Below are 24,814 nucleotides of genomic sequence, written 5' to 3'. Positions count from 1 at the left end.
TACAGCCTGGACATTATTATTATTAGAAGAAGAAGAAGAAGAAGAAGTATAATGCCAAACAAATGTGATATTGTTGGGAAAGAAGGCCTGTGGCTATGAAATCACTAGGAGGGCAACCACTAACAGACATGGTAACAAAGGTAGTCTAATGTCAAGATGTTCAGTAATGTAGTGGCCACAAAACTGATGTTAGTGTTTTAATAACGCATAAACAAAAACCCAACAGTCGTGTACAAGTCATATGAATCCTAACTGTGTAACAAAATCTAGTACACAACTACCACTCAGGCTGGTGGTCCAATAAAAATTCCTCCTTTTACTTTTGATCATTGCCGTTTTCTTGTGAGTTGTGTTTTCTGCAACTAAGCAACCGACTGCAAGTACACAGTCTGCTTCCTGTTTATGCTGGCAAACACATTAATTCTTGATTCCGAAACAGAGTTAGACTCTTGGTTATGGTTGAAGATCCACTGAAAACATGGTTTAAAAACCCCCAAAACAAAACAGTAATATGGATGTTGTCTTAGTGAGAGTTAGACTGGATTTGATTTGCTCATGTTGCTCCATCTTTACATACAGATGTCCGTTGCATGAAATATTACTTTAAAGCAGTTTTTTGACTATCATGTGCATTCTGAGATTAAAAAGTCCACAGTAAAATCTGACTATGTGAGAAATCTAAAACTAGTGAACAGAATTAACATTTCGAACACCAAAACTTAACAAATGCACGAATACAGCAGAACCTCTGGAGGTGGAGGTGTTAGTTGTCATGTTTTTTTCTTCAGTGTGGGTGTGTGGGGTGAAAGAACACAACTGCAAACACCCGCACACACCAGCAGAAGCTCTCCTGAATGGCACAGAATGAGCTGCAGGCGGAGAAGCAGAGCAGGGAGAAGAAGGCCTTGTTGTCATGGGAATGAAACAGTGCTTGAGGCAAGGAGCCTGAGTGCTGGCCATTACACCAGCAGTGGCCAGATGCAGTTGGTCAGTGTGCTGCTCAGCAACAGCAGTCCATCCTACCTACCTTGAAACCACACCCAATTAACCGTTTAGACCACAGTGCACTCACGTACCCCACAATTTAATCTGGATTCAATTGTTAAACTGCTGGGAGGGTGGTGTCATAAACGTTGGCCCTGTTTGGGTCACTAATCCGCCCCTATATCCATGTGCGTAACTTGCTTGGTGTCTTAACGAGGAGTTACACAATAATGGGATGTAAAGAGATTTAGTGTGGGCCCAAGAAAAAACATAACCAAGACAACAGGCAGCCACCCACAATACACTGTTCTTTTGAATGCTGGGAATCAGAGCAACATTTCCTCCGTGAGAAATACACACGTATCCACATGCACTTACACTGAGCATGCTGTTCGCACACCTACACACGCACACACACACACAAATCTACGACTATACTTATTGTCGAAGAGAAGATGAAGTACAATTATCACAGGGTGCAACATATTTCCGTCCGCTCTTGAAAAATGAGCCAGGGTATATATTTTTTGCTCTCTCGTTTTATCCGGAAAAAGGCAGCCTGAAGGGACGGATGGACGCATTGTCTAGACAAGGACACCAGACAGGCAACAGGAGATGAGAGTGATGGTGACAAGACAAGAGGGAAGACGGAGAGAAAATTGAAGGTGTGACTGCATCAACCTGTTCTCCACAGCTCAGTTATCAGCAGGCACCAGAGAGGGAAGGACAGCAGGAAAAAGAAAAAGGAGATTACACACACACACACACACACACACACGCAACTAGTTCAGTGAGCAAAAAGGCAGATGAGGTTATACAGTAAGCAGTTTAAACACTACAGTGTGTACTGTAGCTCCTTACAGCGCACCCTGAATGATTACAGCTCACACACGTTCTCTCACTCCATCATGTTCTGTGGCAAAAAAAACCCCGAATAAAACGCACCCTCCTCTCTCTTTGTCTCAAATAAATCAAATAAATGTCACCAAGAGTTGAGGGATCAAAGAATCATTATTCTCAAGGCTCCTTAAAATTCAGCAACTGGTGACACTGTTTTGCTTCTCTGACAATCAACACCAGAGTGTGTACTGGTAAGATACAAGACTTGGGTTATTATTGCTTTCAGAGTTTTCTTATTTGAGCCATTAAGACCTTCTGTGTTAGCTGTAAGTCTTAATGTTTTTGTTTTTTTTCTGTTTTTTAACACTTGACTAACACGAGGAAGGCAGCTAAAAGCAGAAAGCAGAGACTGCAGACAGAAGAAATAGACTAAAAATCTGAATGTTTACTTACCAAGTAAAAACATATTTAGCAGGATGTCTAATGGTTTGAGAATTTCACTCCCGCTTCAGTGTCTTTCTCATCAGACTTTCTGACTGATGTAGCTCCATGTTCTGCCCGAGAATTCAGACGCCCAAGAAGAAGCCGGGCCAGTCTTTCCACACACAACCTCACTCATGAGCACACGGCTAGGTTTTTCAGAGCCTTCGCAGTTACATAGGGAAACTGGATTGGATTGGGCAGCTGTACGCACCAGTGGCCCCAGACAGACTGAACACGCTACCCTGAAGGGCCGCTGACTAACCCAGCGCCTACTTCCTCACAATAAAACACAGAAGGAATTTCAAATGGCTACTAAAGAAGGGGGGATTTCCTTCAAACAGTCAAAGTCATCTTGAAAACATTAGCACAACTGGTAGCCAAATTCCTCCTCACTTCGGAAACAACCTTCACAAGAGTTTTTTTTGTTTTGTTTGTGTTGCTCACCCCCCCCCCGCTTTTAAAATCCTTCCCAGACTTTATCTTTTCAGGTCAGTGGGTGGTTGGATAGTGGGACTGAGGGACTGCGCCCACATCTACATTTCTACTCAGAGGCTGGTCTGATCAGAAGCATGCTGTAGTAAGAGAGAGACAGTGGGAGAAAGAGCAAGCAGGCCGTCCAGTCCTGGAGCTGAGCCCAGTGCAGGGGTGGGGGAAAGTGCCAGCAGCGCACGCCTCCGACACTCTCTACACTGCGTGCCTGTGGAGTGAGTTTAGTGGATGTGGTCAGTGCGGGGGTGGGAGAAGTGGAAAGGGAGAAGGAGAAGCAGTTGGAGGGATGGATGCAGGAAGAGAGTGGGAGAGATTGCCTACACAACAAGGCAACATCCAGAGGAGGGGTAAGGGGTGAGAGTGTGGTCAAGAAGTGTAGATCAGGGGTGTCAGAAAATGTGAGAAAGTTTGTGAGTGAAAGAGCGGCAGAGAGTGTGTGGGAGTGTGTGCCGCTCAGCATATGCGAGCCTGTGTGTGTGTGATTGTGTGCGACTATGGTGGTGGTCTCGCTGAAGTTGCCAGTCTGTGTTTGCAGAGTGGCTTCGTGGTCAGCCACTTTGTGATTGAAGCAACGGCAGGGGTAAAAGAGGTTCTCAGGGGTTTTTTCTTATTTTTGCAGAAGTGCTATGCAAATAAATGGGCTCTGGGAGGTCAGCCGGAGTACACCGCCCACTTCACCCAGCTGTTTATACAATATACAAGATGACATGATGGGAATAAGAGATTCTAATCCTAAACAAATTAGTCCAACTGGCTCGTCCCAGTTTGGCCGGGAAGCCTGAAAACAACAATGCATCTCCACATACTGTGATGCTACAGAGAAAACAGGGAAAACGTCTGAGGGGTATTTTGATTTAATCGGGGTGGAGCGATGTCAAGGAACACGCATCTACAGAAATCTGCAAAAACATGGGCTGTATAGCGCAAGTTTTTTAGGGAGTGAGCCAGAAAGACCTCTGGGTGTCAAAGGTAGAGCAGTGTGGATAAAAGAAAGCTACAGGGTGAGAAAAAGAAACTGTGGTAAGGGTGAGGAGGTGAAAGGTAAACACGGGTCACGACCTGCGGGCTCATGTTCAGTGTAACCCGTTGAAGTTGCTGGGACATAAATGGCTCTGTGGTTAAGAAAAAAGAGTCTGGACTTATTAAGGTGTCCTCACTGCAAGCCGTGTGAAAGTCAAGCAGTGTGCTGAGTCACAGGCCTCATCTGTGGAGAACGTGCAGGCATCTAAGCAGAGACACGTAGGTGGGAGGATGGATTTGAAACAGCGAAACAGCAACAGGACCAGGCCAGGACATATGAGCTCAAGGCCCATTACCTTCCTTTCACTCCCACCCACACACGCTCACTCACATTCCCTACTACGCCCACAACACACATTTAATAGTTCACACAAGAAAAGCAGAGTCACAATTCAAAATTACCTAACCCCACTCTCAGATTCTCACTCCGTTTATTCCTTCTTTCTGTTTTAGAACTTAAGAGTGATGCAACAGGAGGTGCGTATTTCACAGGAACAGTGCAGTTTTATTTTGACTTGTCTCTCGTGGTATGACTCAAAGCACCACCTCATTATTCCCATCAACATTCACATTATGAAAGCCCTGCCTTTTTTTTAGGGATGCTCTTAAAGAGTGTGGTGGGGATATTGAAATTGAATATACTATAAGTGTATAATTGCTTTGGTTTTGTAGCATTAGGATATGGAATTGTACACGCTGTTTAGCGTAAGGAGCTTGCTTTAACATTTCTATGGCTGCCCAAACACATGAACATTGCACATTTTGTGGGAACTTACAATGGAAATGATGTTGAACAGCTTAGCCCCCCCCCCCCCCCCCATAAAAAAAACCTGACGCACAAACCAGCAAAGAAGAAAGAAGAAATGGCAGGAAGAGTGGGAGAGTGGAGGGAGTTGCAAAAGAGTGTTTTCATTCTTTCTGGTATGTGAAGGCCACCGTAGTTCCCCGACATGCTTAGAAAAAAAGAAAGCGGTGAGTGGAAGAGTCTTCTTATTGTTGCATTGTTGCCATCTCTTAACACATGATAACACCCCCCCCCCCCAAAAAAATTTTTTTTAAATAATAATAAATAATATAATAAAGACATGTTTTTTTCACAGCAAAAATACTTAAATTCGGATTCAAATGCCTTCATTCAAACAGATCTACTTTCAGAGTAATACAACCATCATTTGCTACAGATAAAATGTTTTTAATGCAGTTCTTCTTACACGTAAGTGGAGCAGAAAGAGTGCTAGAAAATGCCACAGAGACACGGTCACACTTGAAGCGTCCACTCAAGTTCTTCTTTCAAACTGAGTGGTGGCAAAACAACGATTAGAGCGCTGCTTACACAGTGGGATTCATAGCGTTGGGCAGAAAAGGTTCAGTCTGCAATCAGACAGGGGCTGAAAGACTTGGAGAAAAAAATGAATGAAGTTTTCCTGCCAAATACTACGTATATGTACACTGTAATTGATCTGCAATCTAATTTTGTTTAAGTCCAATTTCACTTCAGTATTTTAGTATAGTATAGTACAGTATAGTATATTATTTACACAACGTGATGGAGCATTACCACATAACACCATCACAAATGATTAACCGATCTATATTATAATGCAAACTGCTCACAATATGTATGTATTACATAAGACAATAAGCATTAATTGACAGTGACGTGTAAACCCTGAAACAGACGCACTGCTTTTAAATCACTGCACTTGCAATTTGCAAATTGCACTGTTTTAAATTTGAAAGCGATCAATTGTTCAGCCCTAATCTGGACCGCCAAAATAAAGGCAATTAGCACATTCACTGAGGTTCACTCACTGTCAAACAGCACTGATAAAATCCCACATTTGCTGGCATTTGACCTTGGAATAAATGCATATTGTATATATTCCTATTACAGGAAAAAAAAAAGCCAGATGTTAGCTGGCGTTAGTGGCTTTCTGACCAGTGGAAAAAAGGGGCGATATGGAATGGCCAACATGGGCTGGATTTTTTTGCTTCCAACTTTTGGGCCAGAGGCACATTATTCTCCGTTTACAGAGACGCTATTGTACACTCCTCAAGGAGAACCATTTGTTATCTGTCAAAACTTTGGTGAGTGTGCATGTTAACTGACCCATTGTTCAATGAGAGCATGCGTTTCAGGGCCGTTTGTTGTATCCCAATTTTTTTTATATATTTTTTTATTAATCCTGAGGCATGAAATTGTGATTACCATAGTGGGGCTCATTCATCTCATTCTCTCATCTACAAATACACACGCACTACACTTCCGGATTTTTATTTTGCCTTTTCTATCTCTTTTCTTCTCACAGACACACACACACAAACAAGCACAGATGCAGCAACACACCCTAACACACAAAGAGCCGCCCACAGCTGCGTCAGGCCATCTCTTTAACAATCCAATCTGTTTTCTTTCCCATGATGTTTCCCATTGGCACAGAGAGGAGAAAATCAGATTTACTCCCCCACAGGGCCCATGCAGTTGCACTGATATGGAAAATGATTTCAGTGCTGCTTGAGCCCATAAACATTATTTTGGTCTCCCCTGTTAATGACACATTTCTTCCCAGCATTGTGAATCTCGCAGAGGAGGAGATGAATGTAAGGGAGTGAAGAAGGGAGGAAGATGAGGAGGGGGAGGAATCCCCAAGGATCTCTCATAAAACAGGGGAGTCCTTCACCCCTCAAACTGCATCCTGACATCCAAGACTTCTCTCACCGTCTTTCCCCCCAGCTGTACAATAACTTAAATTGTCACAGCCTTTAAATAATCCAAAAAAAGAAAATCAAGGCACAAAGTTATCCCTGCTGTAGAAGGAGCAGAGTCAGAGAGGGATTTCTCACCTCTCTCTCGCTCTCTCTCTCTCTCTCGATCTAGCTGTCAGCCTGTTTCCAAATACACTGCATTTGGCTCCAGGGCTCAAAGCAGTCACACTACAATTGTGTCACACAGCCCACATTTCTTTTATAGGTGCTTCAGCAGACAATATAGTACCCTCCCCCCTTTCCTCCCTTTGAACAACGGGATAAAATTTGTACTTTTACTGGTAAGTTACAAACACCTCATGCCCAAGGCTTATTGTCAAAGAGAGGAGCACGCTGTAGCCTTGAGTACTAAACACAAGTCATTTATTATCGCTGTGTTAAAAAGAGACTGCAACAGGCCAATAGCAAGGCACTAAACCTCCCATTTGGCATCCATTAAAACCCATCTGCGGGACCGAATACGACAAAGTGCACAGGAAACAGCCACGTCAAACGAGAAGACTGTCTTCCACTTGTGAATGCTCTCTCACAGGTCTGTCATTGTCCAGATCAAAACCGTAGGATTTGCATGGTTCTCTTGTTCCACATGGAAACATCACAAGGCAGGCTCTGGATCTGGTTTGCTTTACGGCTGATGACTGATCTGTCTAAATCCAATGGTTTTATGTTCAGGCCATGGAGTTGGATGGGTGAGTAACGGCGGCTTGCGTGCCATGTTTCAGCCGACACAGCCAAAGCTCAGCCAGCAAGGTCACGGACACAGACAGGGCTGGTGGTAGGGGAAAAAAAGGCAGATGAAAACACGTGCTCAGCACTATTCTCTCTAATTAGTCCCCTGTTAACTTTTGAACTTAATTGGTTAATTGAGATGTGGTTAGACTGGGCAGGTTTCCCCTCCCTCAGGGTGACCATACGGCTCCAGTATTTCAGCCTGGCACAGGAGGTGGCTGCTGCTCCCTCACTTCTCTTTTCAAGCATCCTACAGCTCCAGTGATGAGGAGTAATGATGCCGCACAAGGAGGCAGTACAGTAAAACTGTGCTTTGTGAGTGTGTTTTAGCAGAGATTGTACCCATGCACTGCACATATGCTTGTGCCACATCAAAGCAGCTCTTTGACTACCCGTTCCTGGGTGGTCTAAACCTCTCTTCTCTCACCCGGTGGTGCTAGATAGATAGGCTTTGGAAAAGTGGAGTGTGGATGTGGGTGGATGTTACCTCACCACAGGAGAGTGTGCTCCATTGAACTTAAAAGTAAATTTGCCTTGGAGGAGACATGAGCAGCATGAAGAGGGAGAATAAAAGGGGTGCAATAGCCTCCATAAACAGATAAACAAACAGATAAGCCCCACAGGCGTCCCATGTCTTGAGTCTCCCCATCTCCTCTGGATGTATAATGATACCCACAGCACTAACATAAATGAAAGCAGCTCCATCTATCGATCTATAAATTCCAGGGACGTCTATCTGTCTGTGTGTGTGTGTTGCTGGCATATCTCTCAAACCGAGGGTCCGATTGATTTCAAACTTGACAGGTGTCTTGCTATGGGCACGAGGAAGTGCAGCGACAAGTTTGAAATTGTTTGGATAAGTAATGCAAAAGACATTGTTAAATATATCGCTAAAAGAAGCACACATAGGCTTTCGCCGCTCTACTGTAGCCACTCCCTGTTTTACTTAAAGGTCTCTCCGCACCTGAATCAGCAGGTTCAGAGAAAGCTTCTTTTCTGCAGCTGTCACCCTACTGAACTCTAGCTCTGCATCGTGGTGACAACCAACCAAGTGTTATGAAACAATGTAGTTCAAATTCCCAGATGTGTTCTATGCCATTATGCCAGTATCAGTATTTGCTTTCTAACATACTCAAATAAAAATGTCACTGAACTTTTGCTCTCTAATATTAACAATGAGCACTCAAACACACCAAACCAACAATTACTAAAAACACACACAAAAACAGATTTTGCACGGGAACTGAACTAGTACTATACTACAGTATGAGGTTTTTCGGTGAATTTTACGCTTTATGGACATTTTGGACGACATACTATACTATGACTTTTTTGAGTGTTTTTGAACGACATACTATACTATGGCTTTTTTGAGTGATTTTGGACGACATACTATACTATGACTTTTTTGGGTGATTTTGGACGACATACTATACTATGGCTTTTTTGAGTGATTTTGGACGACATACTAGAGTATGACTTTTTTGTCACATTTTGGACGACATACTAACCTATGACTTTTTTGTCACATTTTGGACGACATACTAACCTATGACTTTTTTGTCACATTTTTGATGACATACTATACTGTGACTTTTTTGAGTAAATTTGGACGACATACTATATACTATGACTTTTTTGGGTGATTTTGAACGACATACTATACTATGACTTTTTTGTCACATTTTGGACGACATACTAACCTATGACTTTTTTGTCACATTTTGGACGACATACTATTCTATGACTTTTTTGGGTGATTTTGAACGACATACTATACTATGACTTTTTTGAGTGATTTTGGACGACATACTATACTAGACTTTTTTGGGTGATTTTGAACGACATACTATACTCTGACTTCTTTGTCACATTTTGGACGACATACTAACCTATGACTTTTTTGTCACATTTTGGACGACATACTAACCTATGACTTTTTTGTCACATTTTGGACGACATACTAACCTATGACTTTTTTGTCACATTTTGGACGACATAGTAACCTATGACTCTTTTTGTCACATTTTGGACGACATACTAACCTATGACTTTTTTGTCACATTTTGGACGACACACTAGAGTATGACTTTTTTGTCACATTTTGGACGACATACTAACCTATGACTTTTTTGTCACATTTTGGATGACATACTATACTGTGACTTTTTTGAGTAATTTTGGACGACATACTATACTATGACATTTTTGAGTGATTTTGGACGACATACTATACTATGACATTTTTGTCACATTTTGGACGACATACTAACCTATGACTTTTTTGTCACATTTTGGACGACATACTAACCTATGACTTTTTTGTCACATTTTGGACGACATACTATACTATGACATTATTTGTTTTATTTGGATAGTCTGTCAGGCCCAGTTGTATGGATAGTGTAGTGGTTAGAATGCTTGCCTTTCAAGCATGAAACCAGTGTTCAAATCCTGGTCGAAGCATGAAAACTTGAGTTGAAACCCCTTGAACTAAGGTCTGTTCTGTATGGAATTTTCAATTTTGGGGTCATTTTGGACACCTTACTATACTATGACTTTTTTGGGTGATTTTGGACGACATACTATACTATGACTTTTTGAGTGATTTTGGACGACATACTATACTATGACTTTTTTGAGTGATTTTGGACGACATACTATACTATGACTTGTTTTAGTGATTTTGAACGACATACTACACTATGACTTTTTTGGAGTAATTTTGGACGACATACTATATACTATGACTTTTTTGGGTGATTTTGAACGACATACTATACTATGACTTTTTTTGAGTGATTTTGGACGACATACTATACTATGACTTTTTTGTCACATTTTGGACGACATACTAACCTATGACTTTTTTGTCACATTTTGGACGACATACTATACTATAACATTTTTGAGTGATTTTGGACGACATACTATACTATGACTTTTTTGAGTGATTTTGGACGACATACTATACTATGACTTTTTTGTCACATTTTGGACGACATACTATACTATGACTTTTTTTGTCACATTTTGGACGACATACTAACTTATGACTTTTTTGTCACATTTTGGACGACATAGTAACCTATGACTTTTTTGTCACATTTTGGACGACATACTAACCTATGACTTTTTTGTCAAATTTTGGACGACATACTAACCTATGACTTTTTTGTCACATTTTGGACGACATACTAACCTATGACTTTTTTGTCACATTTTGGACGACATACTTAACCTATGACTTTTTTGTCACATTTTGGACGACATACTATACTATGACATTATTTGTTTTATTTGGATAGTCTGTCAGGCCCAGTTGTATGGATAGTGTAGTGGTTAGAATGCTTGCCTTTCAAGCATGAAACCAGTGTTCAAATCCTGGTCGAAGCATGAAAACTTGAGTTGAAACCCCTGTTGAACTAAGGTCTGTTCTGTATAGAACTTTCAATTTTGGGGTCATTTTGGACACCTTACTATACTATGACTTTTTTGGGTGATTTTGGACGACATACTATACTATGACTTTTTTGGGTGATTACAAACGACATACTATACTATGACTTTTCATAGTAATTTTGGACGACATAGTATACTATGACTTTTTTGAGTGATTTTGGACGACATACTATACTATGACTTTTTGAGTGATTTTGGACGACATACTATACTATGACTTTTTTGAGTGATTTTGGACGACATACTATACTATGACTTGTTTTAGTGATTTTGAACGACATACTACACTATGACTTTTTTGGAGTAATTTTGGACGACATACTATACTATGACTTGTTTTAGTGATTTTGAACGACATACTACACTATGACTTTTTTGGAGTAATTTTGGACGACATACTATACTATGACTTTTTTGAGTGATTTTAGACGACATACTATACTATGACTTTTTTGAGTGATTTTGGACGACATACTATACTATGACTTGTTTTAGTGATTTTGAACGACATACTACACTATGACTTTTTTGAGTAATTTTAGACGACATACTATACTATGAGTTGTTTTAGTGATTTTGAACGACATACTACACTATGACTTTTTTGTCACATTTTGGACGACATACTATACTATGACATTATTTGTTTTATTTGGATAGTTTGTCAGGCCCAGTTGTATGGATAGTGTAGTGGTTAGAATGCTTGCCTTTCAAGCATGAAACCAGTGTTCAAATCCTGGTCGAAGCATGAAAACTTGAGTTGAAACCCCTGTTGAACTAAGGTCTGTTCTGTATGGAATTTTCAATTTTGGGGTCATTTTGGACACCTTACTATACTATGACTTTTTTGGGTGATTACGAACGACATACTATACTATGACTTTTCATAGTAATTTTGGACGACATACTATACTATGACTTTTTTGAGTGATTTTGGACGACGTACTATACTATGACTTTTTGAGTGATTTTGGACGACATACTATACTATGACTTTTTTGAGTGATTTTGAACGACATACTATACTATGACTTTTTTGAACAACATACTATACTATGACTTTTTTGTGTGATTTTGGACGACATACTATACTATGACTTTTTTGAGTGATTTTGGACGACATACTATACTATGACTTGTTTTAGTGATTTTGAACGACATACTACACTATGACTTTTTTGTCACATTTTGGACGACATACTATACTATGACATTATTTGTTTTATTTGGATAGTCTGTCAGGCCCAGTTGTATGGATAGTGTAGTGGTTAGAATGCTTGCCTTTCAAGCATGAAACCAGTGTTCAAATCCTGGTCGAAGCATGAAAACTTGAGTTGAAACCCCTGTTGAACTAAGGTCTGTTCTGTATGGAATTTTCAATTTTGGGGTCATTTTGGACACCTTACTATACTATGACTTTTTTGGGTGATTTTGGACGACATACTATACTATGACTTTTCATAGTAATTTTGGACGACATACTATACTATGACTTTTTGGGTGATTTTGGACGACATACTATACTATGACATTATTTGTTTTATTTGGATAGTCTGTCAAGCCCAGTTGTATGGATAGTGTAGTGGTTAGAATGCTTGCCTTCCAAGCTTGAAACCAGTGTTCAAATCCTGGTTGAAGCATGAAAACTTCATTTGAAACCCCTGTTGAACTATGGTCTGTTCTGTATGTAATTTTCATTTTTGGGGTCATTTTGGACACCTTACTATACTATGACTTTTTTGGGTGATTTTGGACGACATACTATACTATGACTTTTTTGAGTGATTTTGAACGACATACTATACTATGACTTTTTGGGTGATTTTGGACGACACACTATACTATGACATTATTTGGGTTTTTTGGATAGTCTGTCAGGCCCAGTTGTATGGATAGTGTAGTGGTTAGAATGCTTGCCTTCCAAGCATGAAACCAGTGTTCAAATCTTGGTCGAAGCATGAAAACTTGAGTTGAAACCCCTGTTGAACTAAGGTCTGTTCTGTATGGAATTTTCATTTTTGGGGTCATTTTGGACACCTTACTATACTATGACTTTTTTGGGTGATTTTGGACAACATACTATACTATGACCTTTTTGAGTGATTTTGGACAACATACTATACTATGACTTTTTTTAGTGATTTTGGACGACATACTATACTATGACTTTTTTGAGTGATTTTGGACGACATACTATACTATGACTTTTTTTAGTGATTTTGGACGACATACTATACTATGACATTTTTGAGTAATTTTGAACGACATACTATACTATGACTTTTTTTAGTGATTTTGGAAGACATACTATACTATAACATTTCTGAGTAATTTTGAACGACATACTACACTATGACTTTTTCGGTGATTTTGGATGACATACTATACTATGACTTGTTTTAGTGATTTTGAACGACATACTACACTATGACTTTTTTGAGTAATTTTGGACGACATACTATACTATGACTTGTTTTAGTGATTTTGGACGACATACTACACTATGACTTTTTTGGGTGATTTTGAACGACATACTATACTATGACTTTTTTGAGTGATTTTGGACGACATACTATGCTATGACTTTTTTGGAGTAATTTTGGACGACATACTATACTATGACTTTTTGGGTGATTTTGGACGACATACTATATACTATGACTTTTTTGGGTGATTTTGAACGACATACTATACTATGACTTTTTTGGGTGATTTTGGACGACATACTATACTATGACTTTTTTGAGTGATTTTGGACGACATACTATACTATGACTTTTTTGAGTGATTTGCGACGACATACTGTACTATGACTTTTTTGGAGTGATTTTGAACGACATACTATACTATGACTTTTTGAGTGATTTTGGACGACATACTACACTATGACTTTTTTGAGTGATTTTGGACGACATACTATACTATGACTTGTTTTAGTGATTTTGAACGACATACTACACTATCACTTTTTTGGAGTAATTTTGGACGACATACTATACTATGACTTTTTGGGTGATTTTGGACGACATACTATATACTATGACTTTTTTGGGTGATTTTGAACGACATACTATACTATGACTTTTTTGAACGACATACTATACTATGACTTTTTTGTGTGATTTTGGACGACATACTATACTATGACTTTTTTGAGTGATTTTGGACGACATACTACACTATGACTTTTTTGGAGTAATTTTGGACGACATACTATACTATGACTTTTTTGAGTGATTTTAGACGACATACTATACTATGACTTTTTTGAGTGATTTTGGACGACACACTACACTATGACTTTTTGGGTGATTTTGGACGACATACTATACTATGACTTGTTTTAGTGATTTTGAACGACATACTACACTATGACTTTTTTGAGTAATTTTAGACAAAATACTATACTATGACTTGTTTTAGTGATTTTGAACGACATACTACACTATGACTTTTTTGTCACATTTTGGACGACATACTATACTATGACATTATTTGTTTTATTTGGATAGTCTGTCAGGCCCAGTTGTATGGATAGTGTAGTGGTTAGAATGCTTGCCTTTCAAGCATGAAACCAGTGTTCAAATCCTGGTCGAAGCATGAAAACTTGAGTTGAAACCCCTGTTGAACTAAGGTCTGTTCTGTATGGAATTTTCAATTTTGGGGTCATTTTGGACACCTTACTATACTATGACTTTTTTGGGTGATTTTGGACGACATACTATACTATGACTTTTTTGGGTGATTACGAAAGACATACTATACTATGACTTTTCATAGTAATTTTGGACGACATACTATACTATGACTTTTTGGGTGATTTTGGACGACATACTATACTATGACATTATTTGTTTTATTTGGATAGTCTGTCAAGCCCAGTTGTATGGATAGTGTAGTGGTTAGAATGCTTGCCTTCCAAGCATGAAACCAGTGTTCAAATCCTGGTCGAAGCATGAAAACTTCATTTGAAACCCCTGTTGAACTAAGGTCTGTTCTGTATGGAATTTTCATTTTTGGGGTCATTTTGGACACCTTACTATACTATGACTTTTTTGGGTGATTTTGGACGACATACTATACTATGACTTTTTTTAGTGATTTTGGACGACATACTATACTATGACTTTTTTGAGTGATTTTGGACGACATACTATACTATGACTTTTTTGGGTGATTTTGGACGACATACTATACTATGACTTTTTTTAGTGATTTTGGACGACATACTATACTATGACTTTTTTGAGTGATTTTGGACGACATACTATACTATGACTTTTTTTAGTGATTTTGGACGACATACTATACTATGACATTTTTGAGTAATTTTGAACGACATACTATACTATGACTTTTTTTAGTGATTTTGGAAGACATACTATACTATAACATTTTTGAGTAATTTTGAACGACATACTATACTATGACTTTTTTGTCACATTTTGGACAACATACTATTCTATGACTTTTTTGGGTGATTTTGGACGACATACTATACTATGACTTTTCTGAGTAATTTTGGACGACATACTATACTATGACTTTTTTGAGTGATTTTGGACGACATACTATACTATGACTTTTTTGGGTGATTTTGAACCACATACTATACTATGACTTTTTTGAGTGATTTTGGACGACATACTATGCTATGACTTTTTTGGGTGATTTTGAACGACATACTATACTATGACTTCTTTTTGGGTGCCAATATGTTAGTATCAGTATTTGTTTTCTACCATACACATATGAAAATGTCACTTTGCTGTGTAATAGTATCAATGAGCACTCCAACACACCAAACCAGGGTAAATTTTTCCTGCTGTCTTCCCGTTTTCACTTTCATCCCCATGCTCTTCCAATAAGCCTCATCACTCACTCCCCTTCTCAGTTTCCCTTTTCTGTTCTCACACCCTCTCCATCACTCCCCCTCCTTCCCCTGCTGCTCAGCTCCATATTCCTGTCCTCTCTCATCACCTCACTCACTTCACTCAGTTGCCGTCATCAACGTGCTTCACAATGGACACACTTCCTATTCTTTTTTTTTTAAGAGAAAAGGGGTTGAAAATTACTTTTCTTCCAACATCCACTATGTACTCTTGTTCATTCATTTGTTTTCCTGAGGCCTGAGAGCCTAATGAACACCTTGTTTTATGTAGAGTCACAGGTTGGGCCAACCTCCTGCCAAAATCACCAATAAATCAGCATCACAGTATTTAAGTGGCAACCAGGGCTTGTTGGAATGCCCTGTTCTCTCTTGTCATCTCTCACTCTAGCTACAGCTCAGCGCCTCCTTGTGTTCACAGAGAGCAGTTGTGGACTTGACCTGCATGCTCAGAAGAATCTGCATGCTGCTGTCCTTAGAGTTCTCATGGACTGGCCAGTAATATGATAAAGTCCGGGAGTGATGTGTATGACAGAAACCGAAGGCAGCTCCCTGCTCTGGCTTCTCTCCGCTTGATGTATTCTGTCAGGGACACAGAGACAGAACAGAGCAGATAACGGAGGGGAGAGCCACCGTGCCAGCCCACCAGTCCAAGGTCTTTCTGCAGCCCTGAATATGATTTGCCGATGGTTCACATGGGGAACAAAGGAGTTTAATTCTTGCAGCATTGGCCAAGACAAATACAAGCTTTTTTATTCTGATAACCTACACACATAGTCAGGGGAGGCACTTAGGTAGCCAAGGCCAAATGATATACAGTATGACCTTGTAAAGAACAGGCTGTACAGTCACAAACACATCTCCTTGAGTTTTGTTGCTGCAAACCGTCTAAGCCATGACGACAATAATCCAGTTTGCCTGTACATATACCACCTTTTTCACACACTGTAGCAGATTGCAGTTTAAAGTAAAGACAGTCAGATCACACAGTCAATTCTTACATGAAATGTGTCCGACAAACTGGGCCTTAAAGTAGAGTTATGTCTCCTGACCACTGACACACATGGTCACCCATGGAATGCGGTTGCAGCAGCCTGCTCAACATCTGCAGCAACGCACTTGAGCGGAGATAAGTAAAATTAGGAGAATTTCCTGAGGAGGGAAGGTCATCATCCAAACATGAACAGATGAAGTGTAACATAGAGCACGGCAACCATAAAAACAATGTCTCTCCGTGCCTCCAACTGAGCAGAAAAGGCACAATCCAAGGTCAAACCAGGGAGGGGCTGTATTACCTTGATCAACAGCTCATGGCTTGTCTGTCCGGTCGGTTGGCTGCATCGCATCAATTGTGTTTGTCTATCTCCTTTTGCAGTGATCACATCTAATCAGCTGGAAAGGTGGACAGGTCATGTGATGCCCCCTCTCTTCCATAACTCTGTGTTTGTCCACAGATCATATACAGAGATGACACTTGGAGGGAGGTATACTGGAGTTGCAGGAGGCTTGCACCATCCCATCACAGTCAACAGATGTGCTGCAGCTGCTTATTTGCTTTGCCATAACACTCCCTCAATCACACTCCCTCTCTCTCACACACACACACATGTGCAGGCTCACTTTCACTGAAAAAGAAACAAAAAATACCACCAACTTATATGCACTGTACATATATTAGGAGGATGAATATTAAAATCATATATTTTCAACGGGCTATACTCAGTGGCAGTGTTTGGGGTTTTAAATAAGACCCTACATCCCAGAGTAACCATTAAATAGCTTTGAACAGTGTGCCTATGAGAGCCCATGTTGGCTTTTTCTTATTTTTCTTGAATATATGCTTCGCCCTGCCGGCCATAAAACATGTCAGCAACTTCTCATTGGGCCAGAAAGACTGGAGCTACGTGAGGAGCCTGACCAGTGAAACGATTTGGAGGAATCTAGTGGAAGGAAGACAATCAGTCACAGTCATCGAGGTACAGAGAGGAAGCACAAGGAAGATGAAGCACAGGGAAACCTCAGCTGGGTGTCCTCACAACCATGGGAGTGCAAAAGCTTTCAGCAGGTTATCACAACGCCAGTGGAAGCCAAGTTTAGACCTGGCAAGGGCCATAATGTAGTGGATGGGGGTGGGGGGAGGCAGAGGAGGGACGGGGAGAGACAGGGAAGGAAAATAAAGGAGAGTTATTACGGCGATGTGAGGCAATGAGGGGAAGACGGTCTGAAATGTTTTGACACAGAAAAATAGCAAATGTGACACAGGTACTTAAACAAAGGGTTGAAAAGCAAACTGTGGGAATCTTTCTTTCACTGCCCTCGTCTTGTTATCATTGTGTCTGTCTGCGTAGTTTGACGTGCACTTACACACACGCATCGTGACTACCACAAACTGCTCACTGACTTAAGCCTGAAGGCAGCGCTCGTCTCATGACAGTCGGGGCTGGGGCTTCATTGCGTTACCGGGATGAGTCCACTTTGAGATTACTGTGATCCTCAACGTTCCATTATTTGTACAGGTTCACATGAACACTAGGTATGGCATCATTGTTAGCCCACGATGGGACCAAATGTTACCACTTCACTATCTTGTTTTATCGGTTACTGTACAAGAATAGTATGTTGGAATCAATGGCAGCAGCTTTGAATTCCCTTGCAGTCTCCAAAGTGTGTGTGTGTGTGTGTGTGTGTGTTTGTGGTTTCTATCTCCTTACTGTATTTGTTCTGGTTCTATTGTGGGGGCTGGGCTTTGCACACCTTAGATAAGAGGACAGATATGTCAACACTGGGTGCTATGAAGGAGCCGCCTGGTCATGTTGACATTCTACAATACTGCTTATTTACTCTGACCACAGAGTCGAGCGATCGTCTAACCTCTGACGCACTAATGACCAGAAGGTCTCGTGGGGTGGCACCCCCTCCTGGCTCTGCCTGGTACTGACTCTGCTACCGCTTGCAAGGTGGGAAGAAAGATGAGGAGGGTGGGGTTTACTCATATTTGAATCCTTTTTTTTAATTTTAAGTGAGTTTAAAGCAGACTGCCAACAGATTCAGGGGGAAAAGGCTTTGTAGGCTCCAGCAGCATGAGTCTGCATATAGAGCTGTGCTGAGCAGTCCTATCAGTAAAGAGCCAGCGGAGCAATCCATGCATAATTAGAGACGGGGGAGGGGGTTAATTGACTTCTTTAAGAAAGATCCTGATTTCTATCAGCCAGTCCCATAATCATGTGAGCCAGGGCTCTCATTAAGTCCCCTCCCTCATTTATCTCTCTTCCCCTCTAACCCTTTACTCCCTCCCTACCTCTCCTCTCTCCTCCCCCACTTTGAAAAACAGTGAAACCCCAACTGCTCCCGCTGTGTCCTCAGCGGGCAAAGAAAGGGTGAGGGAGATTTATAGTTAGCACCTGAGTGAGTGTGGTGCTCACTGGCACATAAACACACAATGAGCGCACACACACACACACACACACACACACACACAGGAATGCTCCAGACTGCAGCTGACCTGACTCTGACCTCAGTGCGCTAATGCACTGCTAGCAGGCATTAGCAACGGACCTGTGTGTATGTGTGTGCTTAAATGGCTACATTGTTTTGCACGCACAGAAGATTGAAACCCAGTGTTGACTTTTCTATTTCCAACGATAACGCTACGGTGAGAACAGCAGGACCTGGAACATAATGAGTGCTTTGAATTATTTACAGGCAGAAAATACAGTAAGTTCAATACACTGGGATGTCAACATACCGATGTAATGTACAACTATAAATATTATAACTAAAACATATTCACTAAGACCAGCTTCTTTTTTTTTTTTTTTTCGTGAGCATGGTTTTAACCAGATGCAGAGAGACACCAGCTCCCTCCAGGCTTCTTTCCTTGCCTTGTCCCTCCCTCTCTGTGGAAGATTTGGGTAAAATTCCATTGAGAGAGACAGAGAGAGAGAAAAAAAAGGTGATGTGGAGAAAACAGACGAGAAGTGACAAATGAGAGATTTCCTTCACAAGCCCGTAAATCAGCAGACAGGACCAGGGGCAGTGTGAGGCCTCCCACAAAAAGCTAAACTTTTTTTCTTCTTTCATAGTCAGCACTAACCAGCCCTCTCCCTTCACATGCATGCAAACACACACCTACACAAACATATACACATATGCACATATATAGGAATGCCCATTCTTCCAGATGGCGTGTGCTGGAATGGCTATAGCTCTCCACAAATCTGGTTGTAGCACAGCAGCGTGGCTGACTGCCACAGAAGCACATCTCGTAAAATCACTTACACTTGAGAGGGGCGCAGACTTGGAAGCAGCGCAGCTTCCCATCAGCCCGGTTAAAGGCTCCAAGCATGTGTGCTGATATTAATCCTGCTCATTCTGTCACATAAAATGCATAGGATGGAGGGCCTGGGGAGAAACAGCTGCTCCTTCAGGTAAGCGGGACAGGCAGACGAGGGAAATTAGCTATTCAGAGCATTTGCTGTATGCACGCAGTGGGGTGCCACACACTGGGCAAGGAAGTGGGTGAGCAGAGGCATCCTGCTGGGTTTGGAGGTATCTACTGAGTTGGTGCGGATGAAAAGGAGTGGGCAACGGGAACAACTGTCAGCAGCCTGCTTTTTCAGCTCCATTGTGTTTGTGAAACTGAATGTGCACCACTGTAAGATGTGGGATTGAATAGCACTGTCGATAGACTAGACATGTGTGTGTTATGTAGGGAACACAGTGACTGCGGCGTGGTTGCAGAGCCGAGCTGGGATGGCTCAGTCAGTGCTGAGAAACTTGAGCCCCGTGTGGGATGGTCCCAGAGACTGGTGGATTGATGGAGATCCAAAAAGACTTAGGATCTGCTTTCATTCTGAATGTTTGCCATCTGCTTGGCTGGAAGGAGAATCTACGAAGCTGGAGAAAACTCTGTCAAATGACAGATGAGACAGTAATCCTAAAAGAGTGTGTGTGTGTGTGTGTGTGTTCTTGTGTAGACAGTGTGTAAGTATTGATCATCTAAGCAGCTCCACTTTCTGAAAGACGATCCGTCAAATGGGGCGACGCACATTTTTACCAACATATATATGTACAAAAAAAGTGGCATTAATACATTGCAGATCTCATAGTTTAAATAGAATTCTCTCTGGAATATAACAGACATCTGCACTGCCATCATATGTTCCAGCATGCCCAACCATCCTCTCCTTCCCACACAACTGCATAGTTTACCACCATACCCAGGGGTATTGATCCATCCATTTTCCATGTGTGCAGACAGCTCTGGTCTGGTAAAGCTCCGTCACCATGGATGACCACTTCTCTCCTCATACTTTAATGCTCTGTCATGCATTAGCCGGGAAAGTACAGAACTTCCACATCAACAAAATGAATCCAGCACATGCAGTGTTTCCTAACGACCACTGACGAATCCACACATGCACACTCAGGTCCTTTCCTTGAGCAGCCATGGTCTACTGCTGACCTCCAAAGGCCCTTAAAACACATTCCCTTGAGTGGTCCTTGAAATGTTCTGACCTATCTCTGGTCCATGACTAACACGGGACGAAATCAGCACAACAAAATTCCTGCTAACATTTTGAAAATTGCCGCTGACCCCTGGAGAAACCACAGAGCTGTCGGTAGCGCGCCTGTCTCGTTAAAAATGGACCTGATGAAGAAGAAGCAGATACACCCTCATAAGTGTCATCCCATTCACTGGGAATGTGTGGTGATTTACAGCGCTTGCCAGCAAAACAGGGAACTGCGGCTGCAGGAGGCGCTCGCACACCTGAGAGCAAGCTGTTCCACAAACCTTCTTAAATCTCTCACCTGTTTATTTATGCAATAGATTTACAATATAATGCCGTTTAATCCCATCGTTGTGTGTGACTCTCCTCGTAGCTGTCAGATATTTATCAGCTAATCAACATTGGAGCTGAAGGATGTGGATTTACCACATCACCGGCAGCCTCATGCGGGAGTGCAGAAAACAGAAACGGGTAGAATGTAAAATGCTCAGAGCTGAGGTAGAATTAGGCACCTGCATCAACCCCCTCATCCACCCCCACATGCTGCCCTCTCAGCTGCCTGCCACTCTTGTTTCCACTCTCACTCTTTTCTACAATCTCTCCACAACACAGTCCCTTTGATTGCTCTTTCCCGTGGGCATTCACACACACACACACACACACACACACACACACACTCACAATCTCAAATATAACACATGCGTGTACACAAAACATCAAACATGCAACAACACACTTGTTCCATGCTGTTCACAGACAAGTTGTGGCAGCTGAGTTTTGATTTGGACGGGAAAAAAAGTTGTTTTCACTGCAAATAATGACAGGCACTCAAGAAACAAGCAGAACATAGTTATAATATGGAAAACACACGCGCGCACACACACACAAACCCACACTAATGTGTGCAAGAAAAATGCACACATGCAAAAAGCAATTGTAATCACAAACAAACACACACACACACACATAGGCAGGCACCCACACACTGAAAACGATGGACACATCATCCCATTATGCTGTATAACCAAAAGGCATTCAGCCATTTCAGCAGCATTCTGAGAGCCAGCCAAGTGAGAGGTCTGTCAGTGCATTAGCCAGCATGTAATCATAGCCCAACCTCACTGCAATTAGAAGTGGTTCTAATTCTTCTCTGGTAGCACGGCCTTCTCCCGCCGCTAATAGTTTACTTTACTGCAACAGCTGACAGACTGAACCCTGCCTCCTCACCTCGGCCTCCTGAACTCACTCACACACACACACACACACACACAGACATGAGCACACCCAGCTGCAGCTTGTCTGTCAGTGTGGGAGATCAAAATGGATCTTGGGAATAGTCCCTTGTCATGTCCCACTTGTGCCACATCACTCCCATGAGTCTTTAGACTGTGCCACAGTTCACCTGTGCGGTGACGCTCTGCGACTAGAGGCCTTTCTGTCTTTTCCCCGCCATCAAAATAAAATAAAATAAAAACTTGTATTTTAGCAAACATGACAGAGAGAAATGACGGTAAAATCGTGAAACAATTGCAAAAATAAAAACCTAAGCGCTCCTAAAGGCTTGCTGTCAATGAGGCGGGCGTGTGAGGGGAGGGTGGCGAGATAGCGCCGGGGAAACATTACTTAATGAAGACTGAGGAAGAGGGAGCTATACTGATGGTATTGCTATTAGCCCATGAGCCAGTGCACTTGGGTGTCACTTCAAAGCATTCTCCACTATTAATCAGGGGCTATCCCGCCCTCCAGTAAGGGCTCTGTTGGCTGTGCTGTTAACTACCCTCCTCAACATCAACACAATGGAGCCATCATTGCGGCTGTTACGCTACACCTTGGCCAGACAGCGTACCTTTATCTCAGTATACACATTACATACTCATGGCCAATTAATTTACCTGCCATGTCTCAGAATAAGATGGGGGGGGGGGGGGGGGGGGTGGAGCGTATATGCAAGCACCCACTGCCTTTATGTAATGTTTTCATACTACTTGTGGGGGATGGGAAGCACCTGGCTCAGACTGCATCCAGCAGCTTTGCATGCGGCCTTTGGGGTTCTTTATGAAAACACCTGCAAGAGGCAGTAACCTGGCCCAGACCCACAGGCCCAACCCTGGCCTGCTCTGGCTCTCACCTGGCATCACAGGGAGCCCAAGATCGCGCTGACGGATTCCCCCCCCCTTACTAACAACAGCCACTCAGCTGGATATCAGACACCAAACTTGAGGATTAGTGCTGAGTTCCATTTGCGTCAGATCGTGGGCTGGCCATTGTTAGAAATACTGGTCCATAACGGCGCCCGTTTTTGTGCAGACAAACAGCATAGCATCAACGTCCACAGATAAAAGTGGACCAGTCTATGACTGACTATTACTTGTGAAACATAACAGTGCAAGTAGCAGAGTTTGTACAGTGTAGCCATCTTGGAATCCTCTGTCGCGGTTGGTGAGGTTGCGCTGACTTTCCAAGTTGGAAATCCAAGTCCTGCGAAGCAACGCCTCAGAAAACAAACCAAGCTCCAACTACAAATGCCGTTACCACTTGCCCCGTCTCTTTAATACTACATACAGTTTTACACAACGCTAATACCGAATATCATCTCTTTACTGCTTTGACTGTCGCGAGGGGCAGCATTTATCGAGACTAAGGAAGAGCCCGAAGGGCAGGGGTGAAGAAATGATTCCTTTAACGTGGAGATTTTCTACTTAATGTATCAGGGAGACTATCGGGGGGAAAAAACATTGCCTTGTTACATGAGGATGAGAGGGCTTGCAATACAAGACACGCTTCCCCTCCCCCTCCATCTCCTGTTGTAGTGAAGTGTGAGGCTGCAGACTGTAGCAGCGCTGAGGGGATGAGATAACCGTTCACCATTGTGAGAAGGCTGTCAAAGCTTTGTTTTTTTTTTTTCCTCGCTCTCACTTCTCTCTCTCTCTCTTTGTCTCACCCTCTCTCTCTCTCTCTCGCTCTCTTTTTTTCCCCCCATTGTAAGAATATAAAAAAAGCTTGAGCAGCAGTTGCAGAAATAGTCCTGTTTCTATAATTAGATGTAAACAGACGAACCAGACTCTCAAGCTTGCTCTGTCCCATTGGCCCCACAGTCTCCTGGGAAGAAAGTGTGTGTGTGTGTGCACGCACATGTGCGTGTGTGTGTGTGTGCACGTGCCTGCCTTTGTATTGTTTCTGGTTGCAATTCACCAGTGAGTGTATGACAGCATGTGACAGTGTGCTTCTAGTCTTACTGTCGTCGTCATCGTGGTCTCTTTTCTCTCCGTCTGTCTGTCTCTTTATTGTGCAAACACACAAACCGACTCTGTCCCCTCCCCCACATCCACCAAAGGGTAGGTCAGTGGCCGTGCACAGCGAGCGGAGGAACTTAATGCATGCAGCACCAGCAGACAAACCCACATCTGTTGCTGAGGGAGCCAGTCACTTGCCCCAGATCCTCAGGACACATATCAGAGAGAGGAGGCAGTGTAGCCTAGTGGTCACACAAGGCAGAGGGGACCAGAAAAAATAAAAAAAATAAAAAGGAATCCACAGTGAGGTAGTGAGGTAATGGGGCAGAGAGGGACTCAGTCTGGGAAACAGGGAGGACAATAAATGTATGAGAAGGAGGGAGGTAGGAGGTGGGAGGGCCGCAGGGAGG

General features: G+C 42.0%; 1 protein-coding gene across 12 annotated transcripts in view; it reads right to left on the bottom strand.

Moving 5' to 3' along the window:
* Positions 1–24,814, bottom strand: part of LOC131475025 (BAH and coiled-coil domain-containing protein 1) — a 72,270-nt gene that overhangs the window by 37,039 nt on the left and 10,417 nt on the right. The window contains exon 1 of one of the 12 annotated variants that reach the window (XM_058652821.1): positions 2,278–2,524. The exons of the other annotated variants lie outside the window; for them this stretch is intronic. Within the exon in view, the coding sequence (XP_058508804.1) occupies positions 2,278–2,290 (13 nt within the window). The 5' untranslated portion in view covers positions 2,291–2,524. Of the gene's footprint in view, positions 1–2,277; positions 2,525–24,814 lie in introns of those variants that run through there. 12 annotated transcript variants of the gene reach the window in all.

This window comes from Solea solea, chromosome 16 (genome assembly GCF_958295425.1).
Source record: "Solea solea chromosome 16, fSolSol10.1, whole genome shotgun sequence".
NCBI classification, from domain to species: domain Eukaryota; kingdom Metazoa; phylum Chordata; class Actinopteri; order Pleuronectiformes; family Soleidae; genus Solea; species Solea solea.
This window is presented reverse-complemented; position numbering and strand designations above follow the sequence as displayed.